The sequence below is a fragment of the Camelina sativa genome, chromosome 9 (genome assembly GCF_000633955.1).
Source record: "Camelina sativa cultivar DH55 chromosome 9, Cs, whole genome shotgun sequence".
Taxonomy (NCBI): domain Eukaryota; kingdom Viridiplantae; phylum Streptophyta; class Magnoliopsida; order Brassicales; family Brassicaceae; genus Camelina; species Camelina sativa.
In genome coordinates this window covers 26,778,179-26,791,273 of record NC_025693.1, presented here as the reverse complement: position 1 = coordinate 26,791,273, position 13,095 = coordinate 26,778,179, and the positions used below count along the sequence as shown (strand labels likewise).

The 13,095-nt window shown below is 39.5% G+C and overlaps 1 protein-coding gene across 1 annotated transcript; it reads right to left on the bottom strand.

Moving 5' to 3' along the window:
- LOC104712442 (DNA-directed RNA polymerase I subunit 1-like) lies at positions 3,415-12,574 on the bottom strand. Its single transcript, XM_010429346.2, has 21 exons — positions 12,318-12,574; positions 12,037-12,206; positions 11,739-11,898; positions 11,320-11,634; positions 10,567-10,791; positions 10,306-10,473; positions 9,930-10,092; positions 9,558-9,745; positions 8,935-9,198; positions 8,697-8,785; positions 8,375-8,522; positions 8,062-8,280; positions 7,559-7,894; positions 7,332-7,476; positions 6,952-7,160; positions 6,423-6,625; positions 5,937-6,135; positions 5,592-5,860; positions 5,250-5,390; positions 4,398-5,154; positions 3,415-4,306 (listed from the first exon to the last, which is right to left on the bottom strand). The coding sequence occupies exons 1-21, from the start codon at positions 12,339-12,341 to the stop codon at positions 3,710-3,712; spliced, it is 4,989 nt and encodes a 1,662-aa protein (XP_010427648.1). The 5' UTR covers positions 12,342-12,574; the 3' UTR covers positions 3,415-3,709.

The window sequence follows — 13,095 nt, the reverse complement described above, 5'->3', positions numbered from 1 at the left end:
TTGACAACAAATACAAGATTGGCGCAAACAAGCCAATGTGGATGCGGTGATTGGATGCGGTGAAGTACGAGCACGCCGTGCAAGATTATCCGCATTACCATTCTGGGAGCGAGGGACGTAAACCAAGGAGAAAGAGGCAAACTCCTCCTTATCCATCTGTATGTCCTCCAAATACGGTGTGAAAGCTGGCCACTCAGAGGGTGAAGACACCATCTTCACTAAATCGGAGCAGTCGGTGAGGAAAACAACTGATTGATTATCCGCTCCAATCATACAACGCATAGCCCAAATAAGGGCCTCAACCTCAGCGTGAAGAGGAGATAGACTACGGCGATGGTTAGCAGCACCCTTAGTAGGGGCATCACCCAAGGGCGAAGTACAAAACCATCCTCTACCCGCAAAACGATCTGTTGCTTTCCAAGAGCCATCTACAAAACACATATAGCTCGATGGAGATCTAGGGATTCCTAAACCCCCACTGACGCAATGTCCTATCACCCCAGAGATCTCCGGGGTACATGCCATATCATCCACTTGAGCCAAGGCCCAGGCTTTCGCCTCATCCTCTGCTAAACGCAATATGGCTAAGGAATTGGAATCAAGGTTACCAAAGAGCTTATCATTACGCGCTTTCCAGATATACCACAGAATCCAAGGGAAAAATTCATAGTCCGGCACATTTTTGAAGCGCCAAAAAAGAAAATCCATATTTGTGAAACCAGACTCCGAAGGAAATGAGCCCGGACTCGTCGGGAAGCACGACAAGGCCCAAACTTGCCTAGCTGGTGGACAGGTAAAGAGAGTATGATTTATCGTCTCCTCTTGATCACCACACAGACCACACGTGGCATCACAACTCATACCACGTTTGCGTAGATTCGCTGTAACCGCAACACAACCGGAAAGCACTTGCCACATGAAATGACGGAGCTTTGGTGGACATTTGATCTTCCAGACGAAGGCCTGCAGCGGCACAATATCGGGTCCAAATACCTTCGACTCAGGAAAAGCCGTTTTATTGGACCGAAGAACATGATATCCTGACTTAACCGAATATTTACCAGACTTAGTAAAGTGCCAGCCCAAGAGATCTGGAGCATCCGGTTGTCGCAATGGCAAGGCGGAAATTATAGCAACATCTTCCGGTACAAAAGTAGCCGTAAGATGAGCCATATCCCAAGAATTAGAATTCCTGTCAATAAAATTTGTAACTCGGAGCAAGGGATCAAAAGGTAACCCTGTGCTTAGTGCTAGTCTCGGGGATTGAGCAGGGATCCATGGGTCAGTCCATACAGAGATGGAAGCACCAGATCCTACCCGTTTAATAAGTCCTTGATTAACCAGAGAGCGAGCAGAAATCATACTCCGCCACCCGTAGGATGGAGAATAAGATTTGATTGGATCCAAAGGATCAGAATGCCGATAATAACGTCCTTTAAAAACTCGTGCAAAAAGTGAGTCCGGTACTGTGATCAAACGACATAGCTATTTTGCCAGCAGCGCAGTGTTATAATCATCCAAACATCTAAAACCAAGACCCCCTATATCTTTACCATGACAAAGTTTATCCCACGCGACCCAATGTAACCCGCGTGATTGACCGGACGAGCTCCACCAGAAATTAGAGATCGCGCTAGTCAATTTCCTCGTAACCGTCTTAGGTAGATGGAAACACGACATAACAAAAGTAGGAACAGCCGTAGCAACGGACTTGATCATTACCTCTTTACCGCCTTTGGACAAAAGTCTAGCCGGCCACCCGCTTGCCCGGGCCTGAAGCTTGTCCTGTACAAACGAAAATTTTTTTGTCTTAGCACCCCCTAGACTCTCCGGAATACCTAAGTAAGAGCCCATCCCACCCAGGTTCGTGATACCTAGGACCCCTTTCAGCTCCTCCCGAAGATCAGTGTCCACCGTATGTCCAAATTGGACAGAGGATTTCTGAAAATTAATTTGTTGACCTGATACCCTTTCATACCTCCTAAGAATCCACAGAACCACCTCACACTGTTCTTTTGTAGCCCGACAGAAGAACAGACTGTCATCCGCGAATAGAAGATGGGATATGGCGGGACTAGCAGTCGAAACCTTTATCCCAGTAAGTAACTTCATGCGCTCTGCCTTACGAAAATGAGCAATAAGTACCTCCGTGCAGAGAATAAAAAGGTAGGGGGACAACGGGTCTCCCTGACGCAGTCCCCGACAAGGAATAATAGAACCATGAGCTTGACCATTAATCAATACTTTATTCTGGACCGACCGAACACAATACATTATCCATGATATCCATTTATCACAAAAACCGAATTGCCGGAGCAGATGTTCAACAAAGGACCATTCCACTCGGTCATAGGCCTTACTCATATCCGTTTTGATAGCCATAAACTTTCCCTTGCAGGAAGGGTTTGTTCGCAGACCATGGAACATCTCCTGAGCAATCAAGATATTATCAGAAATTAAGCGTCCTTCAACAAATGCTGATTGAGTTTCCGAAACCAGGGATGGTAAGATGGTGCGGAGCCGCTGGCACAAGACCTTAGATATAACCTTATAACCAACATTACATAGGCTTATGGGTCGTAACTCCGTCATTCTCGTCGGTTTATCCACTTTTGGGATAAGACAAATATTAGTCATATTTAACCTACTGTCAAATTCCCCATTCCTCATGAAAGAATTAACCAATAAAACCAGATCAGATTTAACCGTAGCCCATGCTTTCTGGTAAAAAAGGGCAGTCATGCCATCAGGTCCCGGAGCCTTATCTGGATGCATCATAAAAAGCGCTTGTTTAACTTCCTGTTCAGTGACCTCGCGTGTCAAGAAGTCATTTGTGGCGGGAGTGATTGAGGGAGAAACCTTATCTAACATGTCCTGAAAATCCGATGGATCCGAAGAAGTAAATAGCTCCTGGAAATAAGATTCTGCAATATTTTGGACACTTCTCTCCTCCGTCGTCCAAACACCTTGCTGATCATGGAGACCAACAATACGATTCTGAGCTCTCCGTTGCTTTGTTTGAGCATGAAAGTACCCGGTATTATGATCCCCAAGTTTCATCCACCGACTTCTACTTTTTTGATACCAATACACTTCCTCATCCCTATACGCCTCCCGCAATTGCCAACAAAAATACATGTTATAAAAATAAAAATAAACATAAAATATAAACAAAAGTAAAAAAATACAAAAAAAGAAGTATTTATTATTACAAAAATAAAAAGATGTCCATACTAAGCTTGTTTCATGATATTGGTTCAATTTTCAGAGTACAATATAACTTGACGCAACTGATATATATGGTAGACTAGAAAATGTGTTACTTATCATCACCATAAGACTTTCAAACACAATTAGGAGAAACAACAATAAGGTGGTTAATGCATACAACATCCTAAAGTAAGACGCATCAAATCAGAACCAAACGTCACTCAAAAATGAAACACTTGCTCCAAACGTTTTCTCAATATGTCGGCAGATACATCTATCCACTTATGGGAAAACAGAACATCTAAATAAAAGTTTCAAACTAACAAATATAAAATTAGAGATAATTGAGCAAGATGAATAACATCAAAGTGAATAATATCACTATTTGACAGACTAATCAACCTCAAAGTGAATAACATCAGACATGAGAAACATTCAAGTATGGTGGTTTCCCCTTATTTTGTTGACGAAACTGTAGATCATATGATTGTGTACAGTCTCAGAGCTCCACTCTCTGCATCAAATCAAAGCATCCGGTTCCTGAAAGCGCGGGCAAGCCAAGACAGATCCTAGCAGAGGGAGTTTCTAGTGTGTCCTTTTCTCCATAAGTAGCTGCTTGGACAATGAATTTAGTGGCTGTTTCAAATGTCATTCTGCAAAATGGTGAAGTTGATTCTGCAATTCCTCCCATACGGCTCATTGGTCGGTATCCACCGGAAAATGTCATGTAGTCCGCAATGAGGTTCAAGTGTCTGATGCTTACAGAAATACCGTATGATTTGAAGACATGGTTTATTTCTCTGATTATAGTTTCTCTTGCTGCTTCGACTCCAAAAATGTTGAGCATATCGTGAATGCTGTTGCTGTACAGGTACCTGACATCAAGTTTATCTTGGAATTCCCATAGTGCAGGGAAATCAACCCCTGATGCGTGGAGTGCTGGTGAGGCTTTCTTTTCATCGTTGGAGATTTCCCTTCTCTCCTTTGGATTGTCTCCATGGTAGATCACTTGAGGATCACCACAATTCGCCACTGTGCATCTTTCGATCTTCCCAGAATTCTGGATGTAAACCTTCTGCGCTGTTTTCTGAGCAATCTGTAAGAAAGAAAGTTTAAACAACTTTTTTTAAATGAGGGCCTTGCACACATCAAAGCTGTAAGAGACATAGCTTTACAAAAAAGGGTACCTGGGCAAGTAAAACATGAGGCTCGTCGGCACCAAACCTGAAATGGACCTCAAATTTTTTTCCTTTACATTTCACCGAGATATGTCTGTCTCCATTAGCTTTAACAAATTTCCGTCTCTTTTTTTTACTCTGTTCTTTAACTTTCTTTACCGTTTTTACCTTTTTCTGGGGTTCCAGAGTCTCTTCCTGTGGTTCCGGAGTACCTTCCTTGCTAACTTCTGCGTCCTCATCCTCACTATCCATCTCAGGGTCTTCTACTCCACTAATTGACGATGGTTCGTTTGTCTCATTGTCAGAATTTTCCTCATAATCCATCTCATCTATTGCTTGTTTCTTCCGCTTCTGTGCATCTGAACCAAGATCATCAACCTCTGTACCCTCACCATCATCATCATCATCTTCAGTCTGCTTTCCACTTACAGAATCATCATTATCAGTTTCATTCCCAGCGCTTGGACTAGTGTCTTCCACAAAATTTCTTATGCCCCTTATCCTATTGAGCATTTTCATGTGAATCTCTATCGCATCTTCCAACTTCCTCAAAAACACAGCCGTCATCGTCTCTTCCCAATCTTCTTCAGTGATATCAGTGTGCTTCGGATAATGCTCTGGCTTGTAGAGGTTTATCTTAAGCTTGTGAATACTACAAACTTCATTCTTATGAACCGTATATGGTACAACTGAAAGTTCCATACTCTTTATTATATCTGCCACGGTAATCTTCCTCAACTTATCAGTAATATGACTTGCATCCTCTCTGCACAAACGACAGATCATAAAAGTTAGAATCGTTTATAATATGAAAGTAGTCGAGCACATATAGTTAAAGCCAACGTAATTAAACCAACTTACTTTGTTTTGCCCTTCAGCAAAGGGCAAGTCATTATTGGTGTCTTAATGTTTGCTGCAGCAGTCATCAAAATCTCTTGCAAACGTGGAATTCCAAGTGTCACATTCATCTCTCCGCGTCCAGCAAGATGGAAAGTATTCAACCTGAAAATTGACAGAACAGAACAAAGGATTTCATAAGCTGATATTTCATGAATGACGCAAAACCAAAGTCAAAAGCTGCATATCAATGTGATTTAAGTACCAATGTAAGATTTATATTTCAGTACCAATGTAATTCAGTTCCTAATTTGCAAGGGTGAAAGGATTAGCAAGACCAAAACATAAGAAAGTAAAACAACTCACGTCATCTGTGTTGATGGCTCTCCTACAGACTGGGCAGCAAGTACACCTACAGGCTCCCCTGGCTGGGCAAGACTTGCAAAAAATTTTGACTTCACCAGCTTCAGTAGTTCTTCTTGTCTCACAAATTTAGAATCAATACGTTCATTCATTGGCATTGCCTCCACAAACTTCTCAGCATCCTTCTTAAGACTAATAGGCAGATCACTGATGTAACTACTGGACCCAGATAGCATGTCTTCACCGCATCTTTGGAGGACCATATCTTGATTCTGGACCAGAGTAACGACATAAGTTTCCCAAGAGCAAATAAGGAAAAGGGCAAACCGTTCAAAAAGGAATGCTTACCACTGTCAGTTCTTTGAACTTTCCAATGAAGCTAGACCGATGAACATCCACACCATCTTCACCATATTGGAACTGAATGATGGATCCATCAGCATCCCGGACAGTACAATCATAGTTGACTTTAAGACTCTCAAGATTTTTCATCAAGCATCTTTGCAGATACCCACTACGCGATGTCTTCACTGCAGTATCGACTAACCTGCAGACCAGAATGTTTTAAGTGTTCAAAAACGACAAAAGAAAGATGACAAACCAGCTGATGCTGACCGACTCTTGACAGATTTATCATAGAGATTACAACAAAATACCTTCAACCTAGTAAAATGTTAACACATAAACCAGTAGAAAAGTTGACTGCTCCACTATATGGAGTCTTAGATAACAAGTTTGACACACCTATATATTTTTGAAAAACTATACTTACAAGCAATTACATTGGATTAGGTACTAGAAAAATATGAGACTTGAGTTAAAAGTGTTAGTTACCCTTCTCGTCCAGCCATGCAATGAAAGTAATATTCTTGGGGGCGAAGACCACTAAGAAATCTGTCACTAATAAAACCCCCAGCCCTAGGGGACCAGTCCCATGGATGGAAACATGGCAATGTCTTCCCAGAAACCATTCGGGGAACTCTTTTTCCTTCTAAATCTTGCTGGCCAAGGTGTGAAGAGATTTGCTGAAAGTTAACCTGCTCAAATTCGACAACATGAGAAGGAAAAGATAAAGCTTAGCCCCCCAAATTATACTTTCAGCACACGTAGGCTCTATTGGAAAAACAACAAAAGTAAATCTATATCATTTTTTAGGGAAACAAGCTTATTTTTCTCCATTCCCTAAAAAATTAGAAGTTTTAGCTTGGAAAAGTTGGCATACTGCAAATGCGTACTTGATACTGCATTTGCAGAGGGAAGACAAAATGGGTTCAAACAATACATTGCAAACCCACTTTTAGATACTGCAAATGCGTACTTGAACAACCAACACTACATATCAAAGGAGTCACCACAAACTCACCTTACTGCCCTTAGCCCCAGATATCGTCATTAGCGATATACAATTCTTTCCAGGAGTTTTCAGTAACCCATCAGACAGCAAATCGTTCATCACACCATTGCTTGAACACTGGTTGAGATCATTTACGATGCTCCTGTCCAAAGATGCCAAGGCAGATTCCCCATCCTCATAAAGAATTCGTTCAATTTTGGATCTCATGTCCTGAGGATCTGCAAGCAAGACATTTATCTGTGTTTAAATATCAAGTTTATTTGATAAATTACATTTTTAATGCCTCATATTATACAAAGGGACATCTGTTTTCCAGAATGATAACAAACGACAATGGTGACAATCATGCACACTTAATGCAAACATATTTTGCTGCAAGATTTACATACCTATCTGAACATCAACATCTATGCCAAAGGTCTTCCGGAGTACTCTTTCACCAACTTTTTCACATTCTTGAAGTTGCTTTGTCCTCTCTTCATCCATATCTTTTAAAATAATGAGATCATCAACTCCACAAGTGAAACCGTGAATCTGAAAGATGTAAAAACAGGATTCAGAATGCAAAGCTCTGAAACAAATGGAAAATAAAATTATCAACTACACGAGAGCAAACCTGAAGAAAGACCGTAAATAGACGACTAAAAACGGAAAGCAAATTTCCAGCAGCATTTGAACCATAAAGCTCATGCACTGTATGAACCAACCCATAGTCAGCAAACTGCGCCTTGTCAATCACACCGCAGACAAATTCATTTTTTCTGATGAGCAGTTTATCTTCATTAAGATCCTGTTTCCATGACTCAATGTCTTTCTTTTTGGTCAAATCTCCACTATTAGGTTTTACTTCTTTCGATCTACATTTAAAGAAATCAACTGGAAGTTTGGTAGCTTTCTCTACGGTGAATGGCGGGTGACCTTTGGTTATCTGATTCAACACTGCAGTGATAACCTAGCAGAGAATCATAACATAACTCAGCTTATGAGAAGAAAAAGCATTCTTTAGATGCATAATGATATTTAGTGGTACAGTTTGTATATCGAAGCATATAGCAACATGTGGGAAAACCAGCTTGATTAAAGAACCAACATAAAATCAGCAGTGTGTATAATGATTACCTGCTTCCCGGTCCAAAGAGGCACTGGTTTCAAAATAGCCGGCGTAATTGTCAACAATTCTGCGTCAGAAGCTGATACCACGACTTTCTTGCCAGATTTTTCAGAAAAAGAACTGAGTGCCATGTCAGTTACACCGGAACTGAAGAGAAGCTGATTAAATTGATCTTTGTCCAAAAATGTGTCCCTCTTAGTAAGTAAAACGGAACTGACAATATGGTCCTATTAAGAAATATGCAACATCAATAATTAATCACTGATAAACAACAAAATTCGTGAAAACTAAAGGTTTGAAGAAATAGCATGAAAGTACAACCTGAATTAAAGCTCGAAGTGGATCGCCATTTGACGGCCTAGTATATTGGTTGTTAGCATTGACAATATTGTAGGCCTCAGCACGTGAAATCTCATCTTGTGGAAAATGCACATTCATCTCATCACCATCAAAATCTGCATTGTATGTACTGGAACCAAAGCAAGTATTTTAAGCCAGTTTTGAGAGATAAAAGTCAAATGTGTGGAAGATCAACCAAGACATGGTAAAGGTCCACAACAATGTAATATTTGAAAAGAGATTGCAAACAAGGTAAATAATGACATCTGGAAGAGAGAGAATTCTCAATATCCATTGAGTGTACCTGCAATTTGCATAGTGGAGACGAAGTGTTTTCTCCCCCTTCAGAACACGGACAATGTGCGCCATTAAGCTAGGTTTATGTAATGTTGGCTGCCATTGAAAAGAAATACTTGGAACATAAATAAACATTTAGCAAAGACAAAGAAGTGACGACCAAGAATACAATGCCTACGACCAAAATACAAAATTGAGAAACATTTTAGATAATATTGATGAAATAAAACAGTATGTGTCCACACCTGACGATTCACAAGGACGACGTCACCATCTCGTATATGTCGATAGACTACTTTACCTTCAAAGTTGATATCACAAGTTTTCCCAAGTTCTGTAGTCGCTCCTCGTGAGGAGCCTAATTTTCTTGCAATTGCAATTCGTTCTTTTTTGTCCGAAGGCAACTTCACTGTAGATAATTTGTCCGAGAAATGGGTAGCTCCAGGATGAACGTCAGGACCATTAATGATAGCAACCATTAACATTTCGACATTATAAATAGTCACCCTCTGCGCAATACAATTAACTTTGATTACTGAAAATCCAAACATAAGCTTACACTACAGGTCAGACATGTATCTTTGTACATCTAAGTAAAATGATGTAAAAAACGACGCAAAATCTGATAAGAAATCAAATTTACAAAAAGACTATGGAGGCTTGCACGTGGAAAGGTGTTTAAAATTTTACAATACAAGTGAAAGCCACCGTTGTCTTCACAATAAGTTTCAGATCAATAACACAATAATATTTAACCATCTAAGCCTGTTGGGACGTAGGATTTAACAGCTAAAGAGTGCTCGTCAACTTCGGGGAAGTAATTATGTGTCAGATAACAAGTTCAATTTACTGATATATGGCATCATACCTCGGGAAATATCAATTTCAGAGCAAAACAAAGAGGAATCCCGATGTCATTGACAGCGATATAAGGATCTGGAGATATAACAGATCTGCATGCATGATTCACTCTCTTTCCCATCATTTTTTGCCGAAATAGACCCTCTTTTTTCTCCAACAATTGGCATATTCCAGAGCCGTCTTTCTGGCTTTGAACTGTAAGGGAATTTAGCCATGACTGTCAGTCTACACCAATACAAGATGCTCTAAAGAGGCTGTCAAGTCCACAAGGAAACAGATAGAAAAGTGGGACAGCCAGTTGCTACACATAGCTAGAAAAAACTAAGGAAGCTCTTCAGATTATATTCATATCAAACAAGGTAATGCGCAAGAAGCTAACCTGAGGCAGTTTTGCTATCATACAAGACATTGACTGATTCTTGAAGATTCATCCATCTGGCAATTACCTTAGACTGATCTAATTTGTTAGTACAGGCATTCCCGAGTGTTATGTTAGATAGTAAAACCTTATTCAGTCCTACGGTTTGAGGATGTTCCATAACCTGTAAGAAGCAAAATAGTAAGAGAATTATGGTCATACAGGAGTTTATGAGAACAACCACTGAAGATAAAAGCCGGAAACGGAAAATTGAGAGAAAATAGATAGAAAGTGACCCACAGAGGCAATGCCATAAGTTACAAAATTAAAAGGAACTCCAAAAATTAGGTACGATATAGCAGCAACCAAACATTATTATTTGTAAGGAAGTACTCACACTATCACCTCCTTTTGTTGGAGGTCTAAATTTAATAGGAGGCACAAGAACACTCTCTAAAAAGAACATAGAGTAGTCAACTTTTTCAGATCCACTCTGCCAAAGATCACCAATGAAGGAGCAGTACTCATGCTCATTTTCCCACAGATCTTTTAAGATCTCCCTGACCTGATACAAGTGTAATTATATCAACACACTACTAAAGAAGTGGAAATTATTGACCGTGCCTAATTATAAAGTTAAGCCATATTAGTAACAAACCTCACTCGGCAAAAGGTCTCTCTTAGAACCAGTCTTATGCTCTTCAAACTCTTTAGCTGTTTCCGTAGACTTTTCTCTTTTCTCTGTACCACTATCTTCAGCTTCTGATAATGCATCGATACCACTATCATCACAGTCATCAGTATTTTCAACACGGCTAGTAGACGACTTTACCTTAAGCCCTCGAATCACATTAACTCCAACTGCGGATGCTTCCATACCTCTCTGTTTAAAAAGATTGTTATTGATAAGGAATATTACAGCTTTTGCAGAAATCAAGGAGGAGCATACATAGATAAGAGAAAAAAAAAAAAAAAAAAAAAAACAGAATCATGATGGACGTGGAAATTCACTTTGGCAATCCAGTGCACACATGTAGAAATATAATGTCAACGAATAAGACTTGTAAAGGGACAAACTACAGGAGTATGAGCGCAACACATACATTCTCTAGAATCCACAGAATCAAAACAAAAAGTACGAGGTCCTTGTATTTGACTGACTTCATAGGGTCTTTGAACCAATTGCAATGTCATGGGAGAAATAATGCAAATGAAGAGTTCAATAAAATTTGTCAAAGTGTTTTATCATCAAATGCCAAAACCAGTTGTGAAAGTTATTGTTACTAAGATTTATAAAAAAATGAGTAAACCAGGGGCATACTAAATTTTCATTTATGCATACCATAAGAAAATTACTTTGACGAACAAATTTTTGATTAAAGAATATCCAATAACTTTTAAGAGGACATACCATGCGAACCCATCCGAACATAGGTTTCTCCAGTTTAGGATTTTTTGCTTTGCATTTATTGCACACCTTTGATGACAACTTCATAAAATCCTTCATGACAGCAGTGACTTCAGCAAACTGAAGAGATGTCCATCTCTGGTCTTCCATATCAGAATCTTCACATTCTTGGGATGAATCATTGGTTAAACCTGAATCACAGCTTACGTCACTATTCTCTGACTTAGTGGAAGTGCTGTCATCTTTAACCTCCACTTGCTTCGCGGAAACTACATCACCCTTCATAATAAGTTTCAGCTGAGAAACACATTTCTCAACCTTCAATTGAACAAAAAAAAACAAGAGAAAGGAGCGTCAAGCATTAGTAAATGCGAATGAGACGCAAATATATGAAACTTATCATATATATATAAATATCTTACCTCATTCGCTTTTGCCATAAAATGACGACAGAAGAAACAGGTCCTCTGCAAAAAATTGTAAAGAAGACTGAACAGCAAAGGATGGTAAATAGGATAGACAAGCTCGATATGACCACAATGTCCTGGACAACAAAGCTTGAGCTGACCACATGATTCACAACTGCATAAAAGAGGGCAATAAAAGCTTTAAGGGAACCAAACATAATGAAGAGCGCATCATGTGTCCTTTAGAAATAAATAGGCTTTGCGGAGCTCAAAAACAGGTTGAGGGTATAAAACATATAGAAGGAAAACTTACGATTCTTTATCATTTAAAGGACCCATGATAGGATCATAGAGACCACCACGAACAGGCCTCTCAACGTTATCGAGTAATACAGGACTCGTAACTTTTAGGAAACTATGCTTCCGAACATCTTTCTCTGTCATGAAACTGAATCTAACAGATTCCACCACCTGGGATGCTCCCTGTATAAAAAAAAAACAAAACCTCGACAACTTAAGATTAAACCATCCCATAAACAGAAATTGAACACCATGGGAAACAATAAAGAGCGGTGAATGAATACTGAAACATACCTCTGTGGTTTGAGCTTGAGCCATTGCGTTTGACGGTGCCGCTTTCTGAGGGTGTGTAAAATTGTGCTAATTAGTTCGAGGAGATTAGGGATTCTGCAAGAAGGGAGACAATTAGGGTTTAGCAGAGTCTATGTGGCTTTGCGATTGTTACAAACTGGGGACTTCAATCGGCGATTTCAAAGAGTGGGTAGGCGGCGCGAGGAGCCGAAGTTGAAGGGTTTAGTCGGCGTAGAGGGTTTTAGGGTTGTGTGGACAAACAAAAAAATGAAAAGAAAAAAACTGGCTTTATATACTCACTGATGGAAAGGAAAAAAAAAAAAAAAATTATGTTTTACCATTTTCTCCCTGACCGCATAACCCAGTACAGTTGAATTGGTTTAATCAAATTCGTGAACCGGATTTTGATTTTTGTTCTTCCAACATGTGTTAATTCTTGTCCAGGAATCTCTTGCAATAACAGATTATTGTGTCTAAATTATTTCTACAGTATCACAAAGAAAGAAAATAAATAAAGAAGGAAAGTTTACGAAGAACATAAATATCTTCAAATCCCAAATTCCAATCTAGTTATAGAAAGTTATACAAGGCCTATGCGCTTAGAAAAATATCCCCAAGGTCTATAGGGATAAAATCGTTGATTTGATCATGACCCTATACATCAATCGACTAATAGACATAAGGCTGAGAGTCGTAGTAGTAGTCGTAGTAGTAAACAAAACGGAGTTGATAATATAATTTTCAGGGATTTTCACTTGGGGAGTTTTTTTTTTTTTTTTTA